Here is a 25,499-nt window from a genome sequence, read left to right as displayed (position 1 = left end):
GGCCCAGCTTCATCGAAAGGTTCTTTGAATTACAGGGTGAGAAGGGAGAGCCAGGTGCCATCCTGACGGGGGATGTTCCTCTGGAAAGGCTGAGGGGCCAAAAGGTAATTATTCCACCAGACCCTAAAAGCACATGTCTGCTTCAAATCCCATCTTTGTTTCTGCTGCTGACCATGTTCATCTGAGTGACAGGTCTTTGTCTCCCTGTTTTAGGGTGAACCTGGAGAGCATGGAGCCCCAGGACCAATGGTAAGCCAGAGCATGTTGCCCCTAAACTGGGGTTTGAAGCATTTATTGTACTTTGGCTCAACTAAATTGAGTTATGAAAATAAAAATGATATGGCAATGTGTGTGTGTATTAATGTATCAAGGGTAGGCTGACTGTGATTAAATAAAATCTCAGTGGTTTAGCATAGTCGTGGCTTAGTTCTGACTTTTACAAAATCCACTGTGGTGGTTGCCAGTTGGGTGTCTCCCCTCCAAGCAGTGACGTGGGAGCCCATGGTGCTTATGTCCTGTGACTTCACTGTCTGGTGGATTCAGATTCACACTGGCATCTTCCAGTTGGCAGGCCAAGCTTGGGGAGGGGACAGACCATGGAAGATGATGAGTTCCACCTCTGGCCTCCACTGATGCAGGAGGCAGTTGGGTGGGTGGTGGGGGACCTTGGTCTAGCTGAGTGTCCAGAAGGAAGCGGAAAAGCAGGTGGTGGTGAGCCCCACAGTTTTACCATGGATCTTGCCAGCTATAGATTAGCAACCTGGGCCTTTTGGCTTCTGGTCTTAGATCTGCAGCTCATTTGCTATATGACCTCAGACAAGTCCTCTTCTCTCTCTGGCTTTCAGAAAATAAAGTCTGCCACTTTTTCCATTGTTTCCCCATCTATTTGCCATGAAGTGATGGGACAGGATGCCATGATCTTAGTTTTCTGAATGTTAGAGTTTTAAGACAACTTTTTCATTCTCCTCTTTCATTTTTATCAAGAGGTTCTTTAATTCCTCTTCCAGCTTGTGCTTCATCCAGCCTATCATTTCACATGATATATTCTGCATATAAGCTAAATAAGCAAGGTGACAATATACAGCCTTGACATACTCCTTTCCTGATTTGGAACCAGTCTCTTGTTCTAAGTCCAGTTCTAACTGTTGCTTCCTGACTTGCATATAGATTTCTCAGGAGGCAGGTAAGGTAGTCTGGTATTCTCATCTCTTTCAGAATTTTCCACAGTTTGTTGTGATCCACACAGTCAAAGGCTTTCGCATAGTCAATAAAGCAGAAGTAGATGTTTTTCTGGAACTCTCTTGCTTTTTCCATGATCCAGCGGATGTTGGCAATTTGATCTGTGGTTCCTCTGCCTTTTCTAAATCCAGCTTGAATATCTGGAAGTTTATCCCTTAAGTCAGGCAGAATGGATGCCCTGGAGAGGCGTCCTTGGTCCTAGCTGCAGGCTAGGGCAGACTGGGAGAGTTTTGTGTCAACTACTGGTTAATCTCTTACTAGGGCTTCCCAAATGGTGCTAGTAGTAAAGAACCCGCCTGCCAATGCAAGAGACATAGCATTCCATCCTTGGGTCAGGAAGATCCTCTGGCAACCCACTCCAGTATTCTTGCCTGGGGAATCCCATGGACAGAGGAACCTGGTGGGCTACAGTCCATCGGGTTGCAAAGAGTCGTACACAACTTTGCATACATAGCCTGTCTCAACACAGTCTATTTGCCATTTTTTCAGGGCATGGATGAACATGTTATTAGAGCAGAAAGAAGTGGCTTGATAGGTTCCAGGGTTAAACCAGTCATTCCTCTGGGAGACAGGGCAGAAGTAGCTTCAAAAAAAAGAGGTGTCCATTGGACATAGAGCTTGTTCTAGGAGGAGATCATGGATTGTATGCATCCCAGGCACTGGAAGGCATGAAGGCTCCTGCAGGAGCAGTGTCTCTGGGAGCAAGGGGACACAGAAAGCCAGCAGTGGAATGGGATCCATGGGCGGGGCTCGTCTGGAGAACTGGGATGCCAGGCCAAGACTCTGGTCCTTAGAGACAGGTGGGAGCAAGGCAGGAACCAAATATCCTGGAGCATATTATTGGACTGGGCTGATGTGAGGAGTGGGTCTGGGCTGCATTATTCCAGCAGGGGATATGGAGAGCCCTGGGACATAATACTGAAGGCAAAGGTCCACGTTCTGAGCTGGCCCAGCACACAACTCCCTGAGAGCTGAGGCCTGGGGCTCCTGACCTCTTGTTTCCTTGTTATTCCTGACTGGCTGAGAGGGTTGGGTCCCGTGTCTGCGATGGGGTAGAACCTGTAGGAGGGATGAGCAAGTGGGTCCAGCTGAACTCAGAGAGACCAGCAGCCAAGGAGCCAGGCAGGTGGATCCTCGTAGGTTTTTGTCCTCCATCCTCCTAGCAGCGGTTCATTGTCACCACTGCCCCCAAAGGTAGGCTGGACACCTCCCATCTCCCTGGCCTTTTAGTTTCTATTCGTTTCTTTTTTAATTGAAACATAGGTGACCTACAGCACTGTGTAATTTAAAGTGTGCATGGTGATTTGATACATTTATATATTGTAATATGATCGTCATTGTAGAGATAGCAGCTCTCTCACATCACATAATTATCATTTCTTTTTGTGGCTGGAATAAAGATCTAGACTCTTAGCAAGTCTGCGGATTATAATACAATGTTGTACTCCCTGCACTGTGCATTGTTAGCTCTCCAGGACCTAGCTGTACTCGTTGCACGTTTGTAACTTAAGCCAGACCTCTCCTGCTCCCCCACCCTCCTGCCCTGTAACCGCCTTTTTACACTGTTTTGTTTTTGTTTTTGTTTTTTTACTATTTTGGCTTTTTTAGATTCCACATATAGGTGACATTATACAGTATTTTTCTCTTTCTAATCTGGCATTTACTTTGCCTCCAGGGACCCAAAGGACCACCAGGACACAAAGGAGAATTTGGCCTCCCTGGACGACCTGTAGGTATCTGAGTTCCTCAGACTGCAGGTAGAAGAAGGACATGTGGGCCAGGCTGGCCTGTGGGTTTACTAAGGCCTCTTTCATTGGTTTCAGGGTCGCCCAGGACTGAATGGCCTCAAAGGCGCCAAAGGAGATCGAGGGGTCATGATCCCGGTGAGTGCCACACCAGAGGCCCAGCCCCACAACACCCAGGGACACGGCCCCAGGGCCAGTGTCAGGAGGAGGATTGGTCGGGGGCCAGGTCCAAGTGAACAGACAGAATGCTCAGGAGTGTTCTTCTTCCTCTGCTGCCACTTCCAAAGATCCGCAGCCCAGCCCTGTCCTCAGGCTCATTCTCAGGAGGTCCTGCACCAAATCCACCTTAGTGGAGCAGAAGCTTCCTCGTCCAGACCCAGAGGAGGGTGGGAGAACATGATCTGGGAATCCTCAAGAAGTCTGGTTTCAAATCCCAGGTCTTCTGACTCGGGTTATATCATGTCTTTCCTGGATTACACATTCCTGGGGGTTTCACAGGTCACTGGTGTAGGTGGGGTGCGGCTGGTGAGCATTCTTGAGAGAACACAGAAGCTCAGTCAGCTGCGTATGCAGAGCCTCACAAGATGACAGGCCCTGGAACATCCACAGTGTCCCGCATCTGCGATAAGGAAGCTAGTGTTTATTGGTGCTTTTGAGGACAAGATCTCAGTGTTGATAATAGCTCTCCTGAGAGACACTCTGTGGAGTCCTTGTTTTACACAAGAGGAAAGTGGGGCCTGTAGAAGTTAGTCACCCGCTGGAGGCCCCCCATTTGCTACATACAAGTGCAGCTTGAAGTATGTTGTTGATTCTGTCTGCACCTCCTGGTCTCCAGGAGGTCTCCAATTGGTCTCCAGAAGTGGTCTCCAATTTTGTATGCCCAGAATTGCAGAAATGAGGTCGTGTTGAATCACTGGGCACTGACTCACCCACCAAGCCCTTGGGGCTGCAGGTACAGCAGCCAGTCTGGTGATCACGTGGAGCCTCCGCATGAGCGGGTGCCTCTCACCTACGGTCAGAGCCTCCCCCTCCCCCACGTCTGCTTCAGGTGCAGCTTGGGCTCCAGGATTGGCAGAGAAAACATTGCAAGGTGTCATGGCCAGGCTGACCTGGCTCTGCCATGGACTCTGCCATCTAACAGGAGTTGATGTTTATCGTTACCTTTATGAGGGGCCCTTTCAGGCACAGTATCCCAGCAAGGCCCCACCCCACCACTCCCTCCATATGAGGGATACGTGGGTAGAGGTGGTGGGCTCTGTATCCGCTGAGCACTGCTCTGGGGGTCAGAATCTGGCTTCCAGTCTCCCTTCTTCTGTGAATTGCTGCGTGGCCTTTAGCAGGTCACTTCCCCTCTCTGGCCCTTGTTTCCCCAATTGTAAACCAGCAGCGATACTTGCTCTGCTGTTGTGAAGATGCAGTGAGGACACAGAGGTAGACATGCTTCCAGAAGAGGCTGGCCTACCCGTGGGAGGAGTTAGTCGGCTTTAGAAGACCCTCCTTTCCTCGTCTCCAAACCCTGGGGAAGTACCTTGCAGCTGCCTCTGTACTTACAACAACCCGAACTCAGAAATGGCCTTTCTTGCCCCCCTTCAGGGTCCACCTGGCCTACCTGGCCCTCCAGGCCCCCCAGGACCACCGGGAGCTGTGATTAACATCAAAGGAGTAAGTTGGGGTGGGAAGGGAGAGAGACCTCCTGGGAAAGCAGGAAATGGTCCCCTACTGGCCTAAGCTGGAGTCGGGTGTCCTCAATCCCTTCTCATTCTCATTTCCAACAGGCTGTCTTCCCAATTCCAGTCCGGCCACACTGCAAAACACCAGTAAGTAGTGAACAGTCATGGCCTTACAGAGCAGGCTTTGGCATAGAAAGCAACTTAGAGAAGATAAGTTTTTAGTTTTTGTTTTGAGCCACTCTGTCAGTGTTCTCTCTGATGTCTTCAAGTGAGTAGGTGGCTCTGAATCATATTAGGGCTTCTAAGGGCACACATGTGGACAATTGTTCTTTGCAGCCAAAAGGCAGTGTCTTTTGTTATCTTCACATGGACATGTTAGCTTCCTGCTTGGAGCAGTATAAAAGAGGGGGAAATAGATACTTTAAAACAGAGGAGAATAAACAGGCAATTCTGACTAGTGATCTTCACATTGGGAGCTTCAGGCTAAAATCTATAACTATGCTTTCCTAACTATCATGTTTCTGCGCAGTACACAGCACCGAGAGGAGGGATTTCCTCTCCCCCTTTGTAATGACAAAACAAGCTGTGACTCAGACAAACTCACCAACTTGTCTAAGGTCACAGGAAGGACACATCTGGGCCATCACTCAGGTCCCCTGGCACCCCTTGGTACCCCAAGGGGTCAGGCACATGCCTGTTCACCTCACTGGTCAGTGCCCTGTCCCTGAGGCCTCACCCATGTGAGGAGGATCTAGTTTTTGTGGGAAACGCAGGGAGGGTGGGCCTCTCCCCATGCACAGGCATTAGTCACTGAACGTAATCGTTCACTCAGCAAGGATTTATCAAAGATTTACGAATGCCAAGTACACGTGAGGCCCCAGAACTGCAGCAGTGAACTAGACAGGCGTGGCCTCTGTTCTCGGGAGCCTGCAAATTACAATTTAGAAAGGTTCTTTGAAGCGGGTTCTTAATTGATGTCTGTAGGGGTGGTGATGAGACTTGGGTCAAGGGCTTTAAAATGACACAGTTTGACGGAGTGTTTGCTCAGACATCTGTCCACGTCTAAACTTTGAAACAATCAATTCTGCAACCCAGGGCCTGGGAACTCTGGTCTTGAAGGCAGAGGATGGACCCACCTGTATAGGGACCTACCTGTGTAAGGTGATCTGAGAGATGGCTGCCTCCCACCATAGACATGGAATCATAGCCTAGAGAGGCAAGGTCTCTCTATGAGTTGGTGCCTAAAGCCCCTCCCAACAAACATGATATCAGGCTTCAAATGGACTGACTGTGGGACAGAACTTGGAAAACTCAAGAGTATTGTATAATGCTACTGCAATTGCTGTGACCTATGGATGTGAGAGTTGGACTGTGAAGAAGGCTGAGCGCCGAAGAATTGATGCTTTTGAACTGTGCTGTTGGAGAAGGCTCTTGAGAGTCCCTTGGACTGCAAGGAGATCCAACCAGTCCATTCTGAAGGAGATCAGCCCTGGGATTTCTTTGGAAGGAATGATGCTGAAGCTGAAACTCCAGTACTTTGGCCACCTCATGCGAAGAGTTGACTCATTGAAAAGACTCTGATGCTGGGAGGGATTGGGGGCAGGAGAAGAAGGGAACGACAGAGGATGAGATGGCTGGATGGCATCACTGACTTGATGGACACGAGTCTGAGTGAACTCCGGGAGTTGGTGATGGACAGGGAGGCCTGGCGTGCTGCGATTCATGGGGTCGCAAAGAGTCGGACACGACTGAGCAACTGAACTGAACTGAACTGATGCCAGGATCCTTTGCAATGACCATGGCCACTGGGGCTCATGATGTTACTTTAAAAAAGCCAGAGATGAGCTAAGAGCATTTGATTTTGATTTCATGTTGCCTGGCTGGACACCATGCAGGCTTGAGTGTGGGTTTCTTGACCAGCTCTCAAAATAGACAGTTGAATAAGAAATGATTCCTCTCACATCCAGCATTTCACGGGCTTCTTCTCATTTCATCCCCTTTCTAATACCGTAACAATTAACAGCTCACTCCTGGAGTGGAGGAACTTCATCAGCACAGCTGTCAGATACCTGCTTGGCACTACTGCCTTTGTCCTTAACTTAGAAATGTTTTTCCTGGAAGATTACTGTCCCTTTCCCATATCTTCTCTTGGTGACACCTGAGCAGCTTGTGACCCTCCAAACCAAAAGTATGGGAGGATCTGGGATCAGAGGGATCATTTTGATTCACATATTAACTGGCAAAAAGCTGGAGGTGGGCTTATAAAAGGAAGGTGGCAGATAGCTCTGTTATTAAAGAAAAAGAAAGAAATGCAGGAAACGGGATGAACTGAGAAGGAATATTATCTTGAACAGCTTGGACTCCAGACCCCTGGCACTTAATGGGAAGTCGAGGAGTTCCCCAATCTAATGATAACACCTCTTTATTAATTACCACCATCAACTCCTGTTCTGGGTGCTCATCTTTGATTACACATAGTAGCTATCTAAGGGCTGGCCCAGGTTCATGACTTGAGCACATCACTTACCATCGCTTGACCTCTCATATGAGTCAGTCCTAACTGATCAGAAAGGAGGCCAAGAATGCTCATGGTTGGCCAGACCAACATTGCCATGACTTATCTTTCCCTTCGCAGAGTTTTTCAGCCCATAGATCTCACCTTGGCTCAGCTACACGATGCACCACCCCCGACCCCTACACCTGCCAGTTGAAGACCTGAGATGCTTTGCATTGAGGGGCGCTGGGGAGCTCAGGGCTTTTGGGAGCTCCAATATCCAGGGCAGGCCTAAATCCATGACCTTGGCCCTTGCCCCTGGGACAGGGGACTAGCTCCCTGTGCATACAAAAACCAGAACAGGGTTTACAGTGTATGACCTTGGCTTTCTCTCTCTCTCTCTAGGTTGGTACCACATATTCTGGAAATTCAGAACTCATCACTTTTCATGGTACACACTCCTGTTTCTCTGGAATGTTTCCTGACCCTCCTATCTCTGCAGAAGTGGTTTCTGTTTGCCCAGTTCTGGGCATAAACTAGGTGCTCTGAAAAGTCTGACTGCACTGTGGGAGGGGTGGTAGTTGAACCGTGGGCACCTCTGTTTGCTTGTGTCACCCAGCTGCCTAGTTTATGCATCTTGTCTGAGCCTCCTGGCTAGTAGCCAGCACTCCATTTTTCCATTCGTGTGTTAGTTTGTTCATAATGCATCCACTGATAGCTTCTCCTCAACTGGTGCTGTCCCATTCACTGGGCTGAAACAGATGGATCCCTTGTTCTTCTTGCCACCCAGGCCCTTAGACTCTGCTGGGTGAGACCATTGAAAAAGTCATTACAGTGCAGTATACCAAGAGCTAATGCAGGGAGGCCCTGGCAGCTCAGAAGGCCTTTGCATGAGAGCGTTCCTGGACCAGCAGCATCAGCACTCCTGGAGCTTGTTAGGAATGTAGACCCTTGGGCCTCATCACAGACCTGCTCGCTGCATTTTCACAAACTCCCTCTGAGGTGTATACACACACAGTGTGTTGTGAGACATGCTGGCTCTGAGCGATTTTTAAACTTTAGCATGTTTGCAGCTGGTGGGAGCTTATCTACCAGTCATCAGACAGGAGGTAGGCCAGGAGACAGGGGCTGCAGGCGAGCAGTGACTCTGGTCCTCTGTCCCCATACACTGTCACACCATGCGTGCCTGTTTTGATTGAGAAGTCTGCACACTTGCAGTTTAAACAGGGAAAGGCCCATTTTTTTCCGCTGATAGTGACCTCTGGCTCAGCTCTGCCACCCCTGGCCTGCCAGGTGGCCGTCTCCCTGATGGTATCTATTGTCACGGGTTTTTGGTCACATTTGGTTACAAAATCCAGGATGTTCTCAGACTTCTTGTTCAGATCCAATTCAAGGTTCTCACTTCCTCTGGTGCCAAGCTGACCTTGGGGAGGAGCAGGTGGAGCTGGATTTGTTTTGTCGGATCCCCTGTGTATGGGTACACATTGGTCAGTCTCTCTCAGGAACTAGGAGTTCAAAACTCTAGTGTCCACCCGCTTATCCAGGTTGGGAAAGGGCACTGCCTCCATTTCCAAGCTCTGCACTCCCAGGAGGCTCCCTCTGAGCCTGTCTTCAAGATAAAGAGCTGGGGAAGAAGGGAAGGCTCTAAGGCTGATTCTGCAGAAACAGTGCTTCTCATAAGTCCTCTGGGAAGTGAGATATGGTACTGTTGGCATTCTTCCAACTGTGAGTGAAATACTTACAACCCTTAACTGTCTTCTGCGGCACTCCTGGGACATTGCTCCCTTCCCCTTACACCGCTGTGTTGCCCAGGCTTAGGTGATATGGGACTGAGTGCTTGACTTGGTGTTGAGTCTCAGTCCACGTGCATGAGGCCATCCAAGAGAGCTCACTGTAGCCTCTGCTGTGCTCCCATGATGCACTGCTGGCACCTTGATGATGGTTCTTATTCCATCCTGCCTGGTGCTCCCCTGACTGTGTCTGTCTCTCTGAGAGCTTCCCAAGGTCAGGAATTGTGTCTGCTGCGTCTCCCTCTGCCTCTCCATCCTACAGCAAAGGATTTTATACCCTCAATAAGCTTTTGTGTGTTGATTGGACTTAAGAGGCTCTATTTCAAAACCTGTCTCAAAAATGTCTTATATAGAATGAAGGTGTTTTTCCACTATCTTTTTTTTTTAAATATGTGTGTATTTGGTGGCAGGTGTTAAAGGAGAAAAAGGATCCTGGGGCCTTCCCGGCTCAAAAGGAGAAAAAGGCGACCAGGGGCCCCAGGGACCACCAGGTATCCCCACTCTTGTTCTGGCTATTGTCCTTTATTTTTGTTCTCGAGAAAGCCAACAGAGCCAGTAAGTGAGGCTAATTACATTACCACCCTGCCTGCAAGCTCCATGAAATTCCAGAGAGACCCAGTCATGGGTGATGCATGTTCAAGATGGAACATTGTTAGGAGAAACCAGAAGTTCCCATCATTCCAGCTTCATATGCAAAATGAGCCCCAGAGAGGACCAGGGAAGAGCCTAAGATCCCACAGGGTCACAGAGCCTGGACTGGGGCTCATATTCAAGCTGTGTCCCCTCTACCAGCTAAACCAGTATGAGGTCATTTCGGCTAGGCACTCATCATGTTCCTAGACGCTTTGGTGTTTGAATTTCTGAGACTGATTGCAAAGTTTAGAAAGTATTTCTTTTTCAGGCCCTCCTGTGGATCCAGCTTACCTGAGGTACTTTCTGAACAGCTTGAAGGTGAGCTTTTCTGAACTTGTGGCCTGTGTTTCCAAGTTCTCAGGCTTGTGTCAGAGACTGGCTCATCTGACTCTGAATGTTCTCTGAATGATATTCCAGGGGGAGAATGGAGACAGGGGACTCAAAGGAGAAAAAGGAGACTCTAACAGTGGCTTCTCTGGCTTCTCCGGCTTCTCCGCGTCAGGACCGCCGGGCCTGCCGGGAAGCCCAGGTCTGGTGGTGAGTAGTGACCCCTCCAAGTCCCTTTCCTCACTGAATCCTGGAGTTCCTGGAAGCCTCCCAGTGTGATTAGGCAGCTGGAAGCAAGGGCCAGTCACAGGCTAGAGGCAGGCCTTTGGTGTCAGCCTCTCTCCCCAATACTTGCTAACTGGTGGGGAGCCTGGCTGAGGCCACGGAGGAGAGGGAGCTGGCCAAGGCCATGTGCATGCAGGTAGCTTCCGTGTCACCCACTGCATTGCCTTATTCACACCAGTGGTGGAAAAGTCACTCAATGCAAAGAGTTGTTAATGGTAGACACATCAGATAATCGAGGCAGAAGCAAAGGTGAGGATGATATTTTTAGAGTGGCTATTTGATTCTTCTGGAATTCCATCAAACAAGGAGCCCCTAAGTCAGCTTGGTCTTCTTAGGATGAGAAGCTTTTCCAGGTCACAAGAAAGAAATTCAGTTTATGTCTCCAATGAGATTATGACGAGATCATTGACCCTCAGGGGCCTGGAACTCGCCATGAGCAAGACAAAGCAAGCCAGGAGGCCAGGATTCTCCTCCAAGCTCTGCTGCCAATTTGCCCTGAGACCTTGGCCAAGCCCTACCCTTCTCTGGGCCTCTGTTTCTCCATCAGTGAAATGCCAAGGCTGAACTAGATGACCTCCAGTGGACCTTGTAAGTCCAGGGCTTCCTGGGCTTATCTCCTGTCATTCAACATAACAACTAGGCCGCCGCTTGTTAAGTCTTCCACCACCTGGCTTGTGCCCAGGCTTGAAGACGAAGATAACAATAGCGGGAGTTTGCTGACTTCTTACCAATGTCCTGACAACAAAACCAGACTTCTAGTGACTAATAGTGCTTTCTCTCTTCTGTTACCATGCACCTGACAGGGCCAGAAGGGGGAAGCCGTTGTCGGGCCCCAGGGACCCCCAGGTAATCCTGGCCTGCCTGGGCCACCTGGCTTTGGGAGACCTGGTTCCCCTGGGCCACCAGGACCCCCGGGACCACCAGGACCTCCAGCTATCCTAGGAGCAGGTCAGTACTGTGAGTCACCACTTCTGGGTGGCATGTCAGAGACACACTGTCTGACAGAGGCTGTTTCCTGGACTGAGCCTTCGTTCTTTTCTTTTGTTTTAAACTGAGATATTATTTGCATGCCAAAGAATTCACTCACTGAAGTGGACAACTGAATTGTTTTTAATATATTCACAAGGTTGTGCAGCCTTCGCCTCTCCCTAGCTCCAGGACATTTTCATCACCTCAGATAGAAATCCTGTACCAATTAGTAGTGACTCCTCTTTCCAAACCTTGATCTTGTCCTGGTCTTGGAAACCACTGATCTACTTTCTGTCTCTATGCATTTGCCTAGTCCAGATATTTCGTATCAGTGGAGTCACACAGCATGTGGCCTTCGGCTTCTTTCATTTACCATAATGTTTCCAGAGTTCCCCCAAGTGTCCCATGTATCGTTTTGTTTATTCATTCATCAGGTCATGGACACTTGAGTTGTTTCCACTTTTCTGGCTATTTTGTATAGTGCTGCAGTGAGCATTTATATACAGGTTTTTGTGTGAACATATGTCTTCAGTTCTCTTGGGCTTATACCTAGGAGTAGAATTGCTGGGTCATATATGTGATGGAAGGTGAAGGTGAAGTCGCTCAGTCATGTCCGACTCTTTGCGACCCCGTGGACTGTAGCCCACCAGGCTCCTCCATCTATGAGATTTTCTAGGCAAGAGTACTGGAGTCGGTTGCCATTTCCTTCTTCAGGGGATCTTCCCTACTCAGGGATCAAACCCGGGTCTCCTGCATTGTAAGCAGATGCTTTACCATCTGAGCCACTAGGGAACCCCCAAATATATGTGATTACTCTATATATAACCCTTGGAGAAACTGCCAGACTGTTTTTAAAAGTGACTATATTTTGCTTTCCCACTAGCAGTGTACAAAGGTTACAATTTCTCCTTGTTGTCATCATTTGTTATTATTATATCTTTTTTATTCTAGCCATCATTCATTCTTGTGAAATAATATCTCATCATGGTTTTGATTTGCATTTCCCTAAAGACTGATAATGTTGGACATCTTTTCGTGTGTGGATGTGAACTTCTTGGCTGCTTTGTCAATGCCTGGGCCTTAAGGGACTTGAGGACCAGCATTGATTCTAATCCTCTATGTAAAAAATTTGTTTATCCCTTGGTACCTCACTTCCTCAAATGAAAAATGTATGAAATAGAAGAAAATCTCCATTTATTGAATACTTACCAAGTGCCAGGCCATCTGCTAGTCACTGTCCTACATTATTTTATGGATTCCTACAAAGTCTTTCAAGGAAAGTATTAGCATCCCCATTTTATAGATGAGGAAAGTGAGGCCCAGAGATGTTTAGGAACCTTTCTGAGGTCACATAGCCAATAAATGGCACCAGATTAGGACCCAGATCAGGACCCAGGTCAGAGTAACTCTGAAGCCTACATTCTTTCCATAGTGGCAGTAATAGCATGAATACCTCATTTTTTGTTGTTTGGGTCGGCATGAGCCAGGTGTGGTGGAAGCACACCCGGGAAGAGACCTATAGTGTCTGGGGCATCTGGGAGGACTTTACACAGGAAATGACTTTGGGCAAGTGACAGAAATGGAACTCAAACTAGTTCAAGTAGCAGGGAAGCTCACTGCGTGTGAAGGAGGGTGAACAATCAGTGTGTGGGAGGGGCCGGCACGCAGTGAGACTTCAGATATAGCCAGAACCAGGGATTCAGTCCCTGTGAGGATTCTCCATCTGTTGCTGTCTGTAGCTAAGCTTCTCTCTGAGCGCAGCTTCATGCTTCTTCACCACAGACCACATCCTCTACATGGTGGGAAATACCAACAACCTACAGCTTCCACTGTCATCTACAAATCTTGGCCTTCTTTCTCAGTTTTCATTTGAAAAGCCTTGGCGTAGGGATGTTCTGGGGACAGATTCTGACTGACCTGTCCTGGGCCAGGTGCCCGACTTGGACCAGTCACCTGTGGCCAGGAGGTGGGACCACATGAGAACGTGGCAGCTCCTTCTGGACCTGAATGGCCATAGAGGTGAAGGGGAAGCTCTCAGGAGCAGGTAGGGATGCTGGTCCCATAGGTGCCCATACAGCCTTGAGGGATAGAAGGGAATTGCAAGAGGTGGAGGGATATTGCAGGGTAAGTACAAGATGCAGAGACTCTGTTGTCCACAGTAGCCCTAAACTGGGGGCCCCAGGACTCCTTGCTCCATTGGGAAGAACTACCCTTCACACAATATATGATGGTTCACAGTTTACAAAACACTTCCATATCCATTATCCCATTTCATCTTCACAGCAACCCCAGGAGGAAGATGAAATGGATAAGATTATAAAACTCATCTTATGGATGAAGGCATCAAAGCTCAGAGAGGTTAAGAGACTAACTCAAGGTCACAGATGCTAGGAAGAGGCATGGCTGGGGTCCAAACCCAAGTCCTCAGACCCTCTTTCCACTAGAGACATTCACCACCTGTGTGAGAATATTCAGGTCCTATGTCAGAACTGCAGGCTTATGTACACAACCTGAAAAATCTCATGCAGTAGTTTTACTGTGCTGTATTAAGTCGCTTCAGTTGTGTCTGACTTTGCAACCCCATGGACTGTAAGCTGCCAGACTTCCCTGCCCATGGAGATTCTCCAGGCAAGAATACTGGAGTGGATTGCTATGCCCTCCTCCAAGGGATCTTCCCGACCCAGGGATGAACTGAACCTGCATCTCTTACTTTCTGCCTTGGCAAGTGGGTTCTTTACCACTAGCGCCACCTGGGAAGCCCCAAGTTTTACTGGGACTTGTGCAAATACCCTTAACCCTGCCAAGAGTTTTGCAGATTTTGAGGGGAGACAGGAGGTTAGAAAGATAGAAAGAGAACAACAAAATAGCTGTGATGATATTTGTGTTTGCCTAAAGTAAGGGCTATTCATTTGGGAACCATAAACTCCTAGGAATTTCAAGGATGTGCCTCAGAGAGCTATCATCCCACTAAGCAGAAAAGTGTGTGTGTGTGTGTCTGTGTGTATGTGTGTCTCTATCCTAGGGGAGAGGGCCTTGACCTGATTTTTAAGGGCATTTTGACTTTTCAAAAGCTAAGAATCTCTGGTTGGATACTATACAGTTTGCAAAGCACATTCCTAGTTTGTATTTTTCTCAGTTCTCAACATAGGCTAGTGAAGAAGAAATATCTGTTTATATTTCACTGATGAAGCTGGGGTTCAGAGAGCTTGTTACTTCCCCAACCTCACACAGCTGAGAATCAACAAACCATGGTCTTCAGTCTTCTGGCTAGAAGGCAAGGGCCCTGTCACTGCCTTACCCTGCCCTCCTATAGCTTGGCACCTTTTCTTTTTTCTGAGTCTTCTTCCTCTGTTCAGTAATTACCTGTTTGTTCCTTGGGACAAGTAAGTTGTATGAATCAGGGCATTTGGGGATGCAAGTGACAGAAAGCTCAACTCAGACTGACTTATACAAACAGCAGAAACAAAAGAAATGCATTCACTTACAAATCTGGAAAGTCTTAGGCATGACTTCATTCAGGGCTACAGTTAAGAATCTCAGCTCTCCCCTAAGCCAGCCAAATGTGGCTGAGTCATAAGCTGGGCACAGAGCTCCTAAGATTCGGTTACAAGGTGCAACGTTTGCAGTTGCAAACATTGTGAGTAAGGTGGTGAACACTCTCTCAGTGATCGGCTAACATCAGAGGCATTTTGCAGACAGTGTGCTTTTCTATAACTTCTCTTTCCTGTTTTCTCTTAGCTGTGGCCCTTCCAGGCCCACCTGGCCCTCCAGGACAACCAGGGCTTCCCGGATCCAGGAACCTGGTCAGTATTATCATCAGGGAGTCTTCATCCTTCTGCTTTGGATGAGTTTGTTTAGAACTGTGGCTGCAGTGTTTAGGGGCTGGCACACCTTTCTCTGTTGGAGTTGGGCCTCCATGACAACAGAATTGGTATAATTCCACAAACAGGATATTTATTATACTATTTGGATGATTTAGTAAAAAGATACAGACGACAGAATCATTTATGATTTAGGTTCCACAAGAGCCAAGTGTATTACATCAAAAAACACAAGCACAAGAGTGTAAACAACATTATAGGCCACCCTGTGCTGGTCACATTTCCCCTGGGTAATGCAGCATTCTCCATTTTACCAAAGAAGGTCTCTTGTACCTTCATTACCCTGTGGATCGCCTTACTCTGTGTGGCACACGGAGACTATTGTGATGCACAGAAAGAGAAACAAATGCCCCATTAGGCTGTCAAGAGTCCTAGCAATGTACATTGGTCTTTGATAGATTTTAGCTGGAAATTTGGGCTGCCAGATGAAAAACTGTCCAACAGTTGATGAAATTTTTGATATTTGGTGCCTTTGAGGGATGTCTGGGTCATTTTAGTGCACAAAGTCATTATCTTCAAAGCTAGGCAAAAATTAAGTTTTTATAATCTTTCTCAGTTGAAGACAAAAATAGGAGTTTCCTGGTCTGATATTTCTCTGAGACTTGATACTTGATAGATTTTTTCCTGCTTTTATGTCTGTGCCTAGAGAGGCCAAGATGATTTTCTAATCTTTGGCAGTTGTCTAGACAGAGAAATTATAGACCCCTATTTTCTTCTATGTATTTATTATTGGAACTACTCAGCCAGGCTGAAAAAAAGGTTCAGGACCTAGGTAGAGTCACTCTCTTGTTCATATTTCTGAATCCAAATGAAAACACTTCTGAAACCCTGTAAGCAGCAGCGTGAGCTAACGGAACACACGTAACAATGTCTGTGCCATGGAGCAACTCACGCAAACGGAAGCGGCAAAACCCAGCCGTGATTTTCCCAACACCAACGCCCAGCAGAGCCAGCTCCACTGACAGTTTTCAAATGCCTTCAGACTCACAGGATATTCTCTTCTTTGTTTAATTTTTTTATTGTAAATGAGATTTACGTTTCAAGGTAATGAATGTTTTTGTTTGATCAAAAGGCAAGTCCTTTGATTATTGATGAAATTATATATCTCTCTGTGGCACAATAACCTTTTCATTGACTGTGAGGGGATGGCTCATATTTGGCTTTACAAAGAGGCTGGGCTTTCAAATCGTGCCATCGCTCTAATGGTAACTGTGGTGTTTGGTATTTAAAATTACCTAACAGGTTACAACATTTAGCAACATGGATGACATGTTACAGAAAGCACATTTGGTCATAGAAGGGACATTCATCTACTTGAAGGACAGCGCTGAGTTTTTCATTCGGGTCAGAGATGGTTGGAAAAAATTACAGGTAATTCTTAAACTCCTTTTAACAGACTGTCTCTAAGTACCCTCTAAAAATCACAGTCTGCTCCTATAAATGCCATTTTCTGATTTGAAAATGCACAAACAGTTTCTAGTTGATGTTTCATTTTCAACATCCTCTTTTCCTTAAAGCTGGGAGAACTGATTCCCATTCCGGATGACAGCCCTCCTCCCCCTGCGCTTTCCAGCAATGTGAGTCCTCTCCCTGCCTTACTTCTAGCTCCTTCATTCATCAGCACTGACTGAATCCCCTTGGCATCCAGTATCAAGCTCTCTGACTCCGGACAGCCAGCCCTGCCAGGTTCACTATCTGGCAGAAGCCCAGAAATTACCAAGTGCCTAAAGAACGTTCTCACACTGGATGGCAGGGTGGGCGGGGGTGGGTGGGGCGGGTAGGGATGGTAGGTGGAGCTGGACCCAGAGGCTGGAGACCTGCCATTCCTGTGTCACAGCTGAGTCCTCTTGGGCAAGGGACTCCCCTTCTCTTGGCATCAGTTTATTGATCTGTGAAAACATGGTTGGCATAAGCAATCTAGAAGAACCCTTTAATATTTGATACTGAGACTTCCTTACCTAATTAAAACATTAACAACTTGCATTGTCCAATGTTTTAACCTTACAGCTACCCTTTCAGGTAGGTACTATCATTCCCACTTTGCACGTGAGGAAACTGAGGCTCTGAAGGGGTGCCTTGCTCTATGAAGTGAATGAGTTGTTTATAAAACATGGGAATTCTGCTTTTTGGTTCAGTGCTCTTTCTAAAAGCCTTGAGAATATTGCTCCCTTTCTGAGGATCATTTTTCGTTCATGCATGAAATTCTTCAGTTAAGTGTGGTGCAAAGACCATGACAAACTATTTAAGACAGGTTTTTAAGAAACAGTGCACTTGTACCTTAATATATAGAAAAGAACAGAGTGAATGTATGTTTAGGACTGTTTGTTTTCTTTTTTTACCGTACAGCCTCATCAGCCTCAACTTTCACTGACATCTATTTCAAATGTCAATTACGACAGACCTGCAGTAAGTACGATTCATGCGTTTACTCTACAAATGCCGAAAGTGTGTCTACCATGTGCCAGGCCCCGTGCTTGGTATGCAGTTTGTTTAGATAATTGCAGGAAATACAACAAGGCCTGTGCACTCTTGTCCCTGTTGAGTCTGCTCCACCATCTCTACAGACCAGCCTCTGCAAAGGTCTTTCCTCCCGCCTCCTCTCTACCCCACCCCAGGACACAGACATAGGTTACATCTGCAAAACTTGCACACAGCTTAGGGTTGCCATGGCACTGATCCTGGCCCCAATGCTACGTGATCTTACAGCTGCAGAGCCCAGTACCACCTGGCTCAATTCAGAGTCTTGGGAGAGGCAGTCCACATGGCTCAGACTCCCTCCCAGCCAAATCGAGAGCAGCCAAGAGAATGAAGTTGAATGGCCTAAGGCGACTCTTTAGCAAGTATTGTGGGGACACTCTTCAGAGCACAAGGCGTGGACTTGGCGGGCACTGGGAACACATCTCCTGTAGTGCTGCCCTCTGCCCAGCAGGAGATCCTGTGGGGCATGGTGAGTCTACAGTACCCGTAGGATACCTGAGTGGAGACCCCCAGAAGGAAGCAGCATCAGAAAGTCTGCAACCCTGCAGTGGGTCTAGTCTGGAAATGCAGACTTGGGAGTCTTCAGTAAAGCCATGGCCGTTGTGTTGGGGATGGAAGGATTCCTAAAAGAGAATCTATATGGTGAGGGGAGACTGGATTGTGAGGAGCAAAAATAAGATGCACTGACTGGAGAAGTATGAGAAGGAAACTGAGAAGCTATTGCCAGAGAGGAAAGAATGCCAAGCAAGGTAGAAGCCAACAGTGTCAGGTGCTGCCAGGAGGCCCATGGAAAGAGCTAAAAGGTGTTGTTCAAATTGAGGAAGTAGGGAAAAGCATTTTCGTAGCATGGAGGGACGCCAACAGGATTCTAGGTGGTGGTAGAGTAGGTGGGGGGTGAGGAAACAGAGAAGCAAGTATAGGTAAACCTTCAAAAAGCTTAGCTATGCGGGAAGAAAGGACAGTAGCTACAAAAAGGTTTGAAATAGTGTATTATAAATTCTGAAGTAATACATATCCATTTTAGAAAGTCTAGACAATGAACAAATAGAATGGAGAAGAAAATAATCACTTATAATTTTACCAAACTATAACTATCCACAAAATAACTATTTTAGCATTTGATTGTTGAAATGTCATTGTCTTCATAAAAATGATAGCTATTCATTCTAGAAATGTTCCAGCAGTTAAAGATACAGCAACATGAGAACACAAAAGCCCCCAATCCCACCATTCAGAAGCAGCCATGGTTCCAGACCTTTTTCTGCATCTCCTTAAAGAGGAAGAAGTGGTCGTGATGGGGTCAGAGGTGTGGCAGGGAAGCCCCCTCTCCCCACTGCCCCTTTCCTAGGTGTCCCCTAGGAAAGCTCTTTCCATCAAGGCCTCTTGTGACTGCCCTTGGGTGTTAGTCCCCAGAGGCACAGTGGCTGGAGGGTGATGAGACCGTAGGGCCTTTTCCCTCACATGCCACAGTGTTCAGACATGTAAGAAGAGGAAGATGGGTTTAAGATCTTTTTCTTTCCTGGAGACTTGGGCCCACGTCCTACACCAGCTCTGTGCTTCCCCAGCTCTATGCTAATGAGATTAAAGTTACTTCGGACATGAGGTTGAGGAGGGTGATGACTGCTCCTTGATTATGAAATGTAATTCAGAGGCTACAGCAGAAAGGGCTGGGAAAGAAGGCTGGGTTTGGGGAGAGAAAGTGTGGGGGAAGAAGATTATGGAATGGCTTTTATTTGGGCTACTGACCAAGAGTCTGGAATGTGAGGCTAGAATTATTGTATGATCCCTGGTTTCTAAGAGTCTATCCCAATAGTCTTCATAATAAATGTCACAACCTTCTCCTTCCAAGGCCTTTTTCCTCTGGTCCCCCAGACCTATGCAGGAGGTGGAAGAAAGGGCAGGAGGCAGATAGTTTGATGCACCTCTGAGATCTAGGACCAAAGCCAGCTTAAAAACCTCCTAGAAACTCAATGAAGGGCAGACCCAGAAGTCTCCAACAGATGGCCTGCCTGCAGGCTGAATTCAGATCTCTGAAGTGCTTTAGTTTGTTTTTCTCGTACATTTCATAAGAAATGTCTACTAGTTAGAGCAGTTTGGATTACTGAGCCAGACTGCTTTGGGAGACCTGGGCTCACCTTCACTGGAGATGGTCACACCTGGGCTGGGAATCCAGTGTCAGACAGAGGTGGAATATGGTGACCTCTAGCGTGCCTTCCAATGTAGCAAGTCAGGGATCTTCTTAGGAACGTGTGATGGTTATGGGAGTTGGAGTTTGCTATCAGTTCTCCAACTGCACTCTTTTCTCTCACTTTTTGCAGCTACACTTGGTTGCTCTGAACACGCCATTTTCTGGGGACATTCGAGCTGATTTCCAGTGCTTCCAGCAGGCCAGGGCTGCAGGACTGTTGTCCACCTACCGAGCATTCTTATCCTCCCATTTGCAAGATCTCTCCACAGTTGTAAGGAAAGCAGAGAGATATAGCCTTCCAATAGTGAACCTCAAGGTAAAACTAAATATGGTTTCTGTTACCACCTGGATGTACTGTTCTCCACAGGGACCAAAGGCAGTTGCCACTCCTAACACCTTCAGAAGTGTGCTATTTTGAAGCCCTGGTTAGTTGTGTGATTTTGGGTGGGTTACCTTCCCTCTCTGGGCCTCAGTTCCCTTATATTTGCAATAGCCCTTCCTGCTTAGATGGTTTGTGATCCTTGGAGCAAACAGGAGGGATAGTAATAACCTCTTCCATTCATATAGCTTTTCTGTTTGTTTATAAAGCACTTCATATCTGTTCTAATAGATACTTCCAATAAAAATGGGAGTTATTCTTTTCTCAGTTTGTTAGGAAACCGAGGCTTACAGAAGAAACAGTTCACTCAAAGTAACTGTAAACTGGAATTGGTTTCCTTGATCCCCATGTCCAGGGCTCTTGTTTCCACCCAAGGGTGCTTTCTGTAGAGAACTGCCTGAGTGGCATCAGAACCATTCTGTCTTGCACCCTGGTTTGCTACCCTCAGGTATTTCTGTGCCCTTGTTCACTGGCAAGGCAGAGCCTCACTGCATCCTTCAATTACACAATGGAAATAGCCTACTCCTTTAAGGCTACAGAAGAGCAGCTCATTGCTGCTCACACATATCCTGGGTCCTGATTCCTAACCAGATCTTAAAGGTTCTTTGAGACCCTTTGGTCCCTGTGATCCCTGTACTCCAACCTGGAGGCTTGAGCCTGGCAAGTTCATCTTGACCCCACACACAGCACTTCCTATCCCCTCTTCCAAGGGTCTGTTCTACCATTTCACCCACTCAGATTGTTTGTATTCTTAGAATATGAATAACTAAAAGAAAAGGAGTAAGAGATTCATCTCCACATCATCCACTTGTACTGTGCTTAGTCACTTAGTCATGTCCAACTCTTTGTGACCCCATGGACCGTAGCCTGGAAGGCTCCTCTGTCCATGGGGATTCTGTAAGCAAGAATACTAGAGTGGGTTGCCATGCCCAACCCAGAGACTGAACCCAGGTCTCCCACATTGCAGGCAGATTCTTTACTATCTAAGACACCAAGGAAACCTCACCCATTTGTATATTAGCACAAATTTGAAGCTCAGTATATAATTATAAAGGCTTCCTTGGTAGTTCAGATTGTAAAGTATCTTCCTGTGATGTAGGAGACCTAGGGTTTGATCCCCTAGTCAGGAAGATCCCTGGAGAAGGGAATGGCGACCCACTTCAGTATTCTTGCCTGGAGAAGTCCATGAACTGACTGTGGGGTCGCAAAGAATCAGACACAACTGAGTGACTAACATATAATTATATGTTATATGTCACTTTCATATAATTACACAATGTTTAAAATAACAATAATAAAATAAAGACCTAAAACACACTTTTGATGGGGAAGAGACATTATGCACATATAGTAAAAGAAATTACCTCAAGAAATAAGATCATAAAGCTGAAAGGGTTCCAAGGATAGATTATAAAATCAAACCAAAGTATTTCCCAAGTTCTCACTCTGTCCAGGATATAGGATTAGAGTTGGGGGCTTCTGAGCTTTGAAGAATGGATAAATACTTGCAAGCTGTTTGTATAATGATTCTAATATAGCATTTTTGTCTCCACAGGGCCAAGTACTTTTTAATAATTGGGACTCAATTTTTTCTGGCCATGGAGGTCAGTTCAATACACACGTTCCAATATATTCCTTTGATGGCCGAGATGTAATGACAGATCCTTCCTGGTAAGTAGAGGTTGAAGCCTTTGAAGTTTATCATATGATAGACAGCTTTAGGAAACAGTCTAACAATGGGATGCCCTTATCAGCTACTCCTCTGAGATGTTGCCAGGATAAAACCCCAGTGAGGCAGCCAGAGGTCTTGGAGAGAGCCTGGCCTTGAAGTTAGGAGACCTAGGTCCAGTAACTTTATATGGGACCTTGGGTAAGGCACTTCCACTATTTGAGCTTCAGTTGCCTCACTTGTCAAATGGGCAGAATAATCATATCCATACCATAATAATGCTGTGAGAATAAAAAGGTAAGTGTGAGAATATCTAGTATACAGTAGGTGCTTAATTAGTGGTAAGTAATGCTATTGTTGGTGATTCTTTAACCCTTTCCTGTGAGTTGCATTCTAATTCTTTGAAAATTATGTATGCTTTTAAGAATACAACAACTCAGTAAATCTTTCCTCATTGTCTACTGTATGCCAGGCCTGATGTCAGGCCTGGAAGGCACAGTAATAAACCTACACAGCTCCTCCCTTTTCAAAGCTTATAGTCTGTGGGAAGACAGACACAGACTAGCTACCATTCTAGACATAATATTGTCATCAGAAAATGAAACAGTTAAGATGGTAGGAGCACAGAGGAAATAGTCAACATTCCTTAGCAGTGAGAAGGAAGGCTTCCTGTAAGATGGGGCATTTAATGGACTTTGAAAGATGACAAGGAATCACTGAAAATGGAAGTGAGGCCATTCCAGACTAAGGGGACTCATCACAGTTTCAAATTCACAAAAGTAGAGAGTATGATTTCGGAGCATGTAGAAACTGGATATGGTTGGAATGTAGTGTGTTCAGAAAGTTGTAAACAGTGATAAAGACAGAGAAGTGATATGCGGTCAGACCCTGGAGAGTTCAGGAGTTTGACTTAACTCACTAGACTTAGGCTGATTTCCTCACCAAGATATGCCACAAAGAAGGGTCATTTCAAAAAGTAACACAAACTTCCTTCGTAGGCCCCAGAAGGTCGTTTGGCACGGCTCCAGCACCCACGGAGTCCGTCTTGTGGATCAGTACTGTGAAGCGTGGAGAACCGCAGACATGGCAGTCATGGGCTTGGCCTCCCCGCTGAACACGGGGAAGATTCTGGACCAGAAAGCATACAGCTGTGCTAACAGGCTAATTGTGCTGTGCATCGAAAACAGTTTCATGACAGATGCGAGGAAGTAACAACCTTCCCATGCTTCTTAAGAGGTTTCCAATTTTTTTATGTGAAGAGTTGACACTGAAATCTAAAATGTTTAAGTGTTGTAAATATTAGTTTTTAATTACACATTCGTCACAACAGCAACCAAAGAAAACATACCTCAATACACTCAAAACTGAAGACATAAAGGACTCAGATCAAAGACAAAATCTGATCCATCTATTGGTGCTAGATTCTGCAGGAAACCCCGTGCAGTGTAAACATATCCCAACACGGTTAAGAGCAAGTTAAAAAAAGAGCAGGTTAAAAACAAAGGCTTTGGCATTCTGCCCACTGCATCCTTCAGAAAGTGATTTCCTCCTTTTAACCATTGTTGAGTATAAGATGTCCTTCATGTTTTCTTACCAAGTCAGTGTTAGAAATGTTACCCCTTTCTAAGTTATGTGCAGACCAAACACTTTGTTCTTTAATATACATCCATTGTTTGCAACTGCTGTTTATATAGACAGAACTGCTCAAAATGATCCTATTTGTAATGTTTTCTTCCTAAAATATTATTGCCATCATACGTAAGGAGTTTTATATTTTTACACAATCATATTTCAGTATGGCATCTGTTTATATGAATGACTTGCTGGAAAAGTTTAAGTTCCCAATGATCCAAAACTAGAGAAGAAATACCACATAATCACTTCCTTTCCCTTGGTGGCCCTTTTCCCCACCCCTACCCTGATTTTATGACTTCCATTTGGCAATTCTTGAATTATAACTCCCTTTGAACAGGTTCATGAGGATAAATTTTCTAGACACATTTATCTTCATGCTGTACACTTTGGTTCTTTTTTTTCCATGTAATAAGTGAACATAAAAACGTCTTTTCCAGGCGCTTTCTTCTGTTTGACTTTTTCCCTTTGGTTCCTTTATTCCTCATCACTGATGTGGAAGCAGCCCTCCGGCAGGATTGCTAACCCTGTCACTGCCACTTGTGTGTCCCCTCAGGAGATGATCAGAAAACAGGAAGATTTTCCCATCATCCTCTTCTCCTATGTGTTGTCTTCCACTTGGCGAGGGCAGCATGGGGCATGCAGAAGAGTCCCAGTTTGACAAACAGGATTAACTGTATCTCAACACATGATTTGGGCAGATCTGCGTTTTTCTCTCCAGGAGGTTGAGATCAAATAAGTAATATCAGCTCTCAGCTCCTAAATATCAGACTTAACATAAGTCCCATTTATCTTTCCCAATAACCTGCAAGGTAAGTATTTTTATCTCTGCTTTACAAATGAAAACAAAATTAAAAAGTTGAGGCTCAGGAAGTCACTTATTCCAGGTCACAAGGCTGCTGAGTGGTGGGGCTGGTTTCACACCCAGGGTCCATCTCACTCCAGTGCCCAGGATCATTTCAAGGAGCAACTGCACAAGGCTGCCTTTTCACTCCCTCTCAGATCCTAGACTGTGACTCTCTGGCTCTTGGCTTGATGCTGCAGGAGAAACAGAATCGCCAGGCAAGTAGCATGCCAGGATATTTCCTGCCATTCAGCCAGGCTGGTCCAGAAACTCAGCAAAGTGAATCCACCCTAATGGTCCTTGAGGGAGGAAGGAAGTGGGGGACCAAAAAAAGAAAAAAAAGCAGACAGCCCAGGACCTCCTCTTAGGGGCTTCCTACATGGAAGAGTGGTGGGAATCTGAGTCATGGGCTGAAGACATATATAGGTTGGAAAGACCCAGAGGTGGACTGTTGAGGACTCACACACCCACCCAGTGAAGAGGGCGGGTGGTGGGGTGCCTGGCGTGCACAGGAATTGAGGGAGGAGGGGAGTGGGAGGTGCTGACGTCATGAAGTGAAAGTGCTGTCCCATCCATTTTAGCCAGAGCCCGCCAAGGTCCTGGGCCACAGAAGGGACAGGGTGGGCTCAGGGTGGTTGACATTCATGCCCTGGCTCCTCAGTCCTCTTTGTGTACTGAAGGAGGATATGACCAGCTGTCCTCCCAGCAGAGGCCTTGAATGAACCCCAGCCCTGGTTAGACTCAGAATGACAGTTGAAAGCCTGGGTCTAGCATTCAAGGCCCTTCACTGAACATCAGGTCTCCTGGCATTTGCCAAAGGCCACCAGCCTGAGACCCTCATGATTACTTATGTGAGCCATACAGACCCCTGTGTGGGGCTGCTGTCCGTACCCTGCCTCATCCTGGGAAAGCCTTAGCTGCCCTCGGCCTAACCTGGCCCTCTAGCCAACAACCAGTGCAGATTCTGCTTCCTCTGTGACATCCCCTGCTTCTCTGAACCTGCCAACCTTTTATCATGCTTCCTCCTCTGAACACCTGGCATTTTTAACACCTGGATCTTGTCACACAAGTAAAATGCAAAGATTGAAAGGTCTCCAGCCTTCAATTTACCCCTGAGTGTCCTTCAAGTCTGGGGAGCAGGATAGCATTCTCTGGCATAATATGGCATGGAAGATACTCCTCAGTTGTTGGACTTTACAGTGTGAGAGGTCTTGGGGTACTTGCTCTGAGCCCATATTGTGGACTCTCAAGGTCTGAAGCCGACAGCATCCACAGT

The 25,499-nt window shown here is 46.6% G+C and overlaps 1 protein-coding gene across 9 annotated transcripts in view; it reads left to right on the top strand.

Annotated features, from left to right (window-relative positions):
• COL15A1 (collagen type XV alpha 1 chain) overlaps nucleotides 1-23,821 on the top strand; it is a 102,134-nt gene extending 78,313 nt beyond the window's left edge. For all 9 annotated transcript variants that reach the window (XM_060409271.1, XM_027964396.2, XM_060409270.1 and 6 more), the window contains 18 exons: nucleotides 36-104; nucleotides 214-249; nucleotides 2,915-2,968; nucleotides 3,063-3,122; nucleotides 4,578-4,646; nucleotides 4,760-4,801; nucleotides 7,554-7,599; nucleotides 9,349-9,429; nucleotides 9,840-9,889; nucleotides 9,989-10,108; nucleotides 10,987-11,131; nucleotides 14,891-14,955; nucleotides 16,276-16,404; nucleotides 16,551-16,610; nucleotides 17,380-17,439; nucleotides 19,830-20,015; nucleotides 21,634-21,749; nucleotides 22,746-23,821. In XM_060409271.1, coding sequence (XP_060265254.1) covers nucleotides 36-104; nucleotides 214-249; nucleotides 2,915-2,968; nucleotides 3,063-3,122; nucleotides 4,578-4,646; nucleotides 4,760-4,801; nucleotides 7,554-7,599; nucleotides 9,349-9,429; nucleotides 9,840-9,889; nucleotides 9,989-10,108; nucleotides 10,987-11,131; nucleotides 14,891-14,955; nucleotides 16,276-16,404; nucleotides 16,551-16,610; nucleotides 17,380-17,439; nucleotides 19,830-20,015; nucleotides 21,634-21,749; nucleotides 22,746-22,959 — 1,602 coding nt within the window. In that variant the 3' untranslated portion in view covers nucleotides 22,960-23,821. The remainder of the gene's footprint in view (nucleotides 1-35; nucleotides 105-213; nucleotides 250-2,914; nucleotides 2,969-3,062; nucleotides 3,123-4,577; nucleotides 4,647-4,759; nucleotides 4,802-7,553; nucleotides 7,600-9,348; nucleotides 9,430-9,839; nucleotides 9,890-9,988; nucleotides 10,109-10,986; nucleotides 11,132-14,890; nucleotides 14,956-16,275; nucleotides 16,405-16,550; nucleotides 16,611-17,379; nucleotides 17,440-19,829; nucleotides 20,016-21,633; nucleotides 21,750-22,745) is intronic.
• Nucleotides 23,822-25,499: the final 1,678 nt, after the last annotated feature.

The sequence above is a fragment of the Ovis aries genome, chromosome 2 (genome assembly GCF_016772045.2).
Source record: "Ovis aries strain OAR_USU_Benz2616 breed Rambouillet chromosome 2, ARS-UI_Ramb_v3.0, whole genome shotgun sequence".
NCBI lineage: Eukaryota > Metazoa > Chordata > Mammalia > Artiodactyla > Bovidae > Ovis > Ovis aries.
The sequence above is the reverse complement of the archived record's forward strand: the minus strand, read 5'-3'. Positions and strand labels throughout refer to the sequence as shown.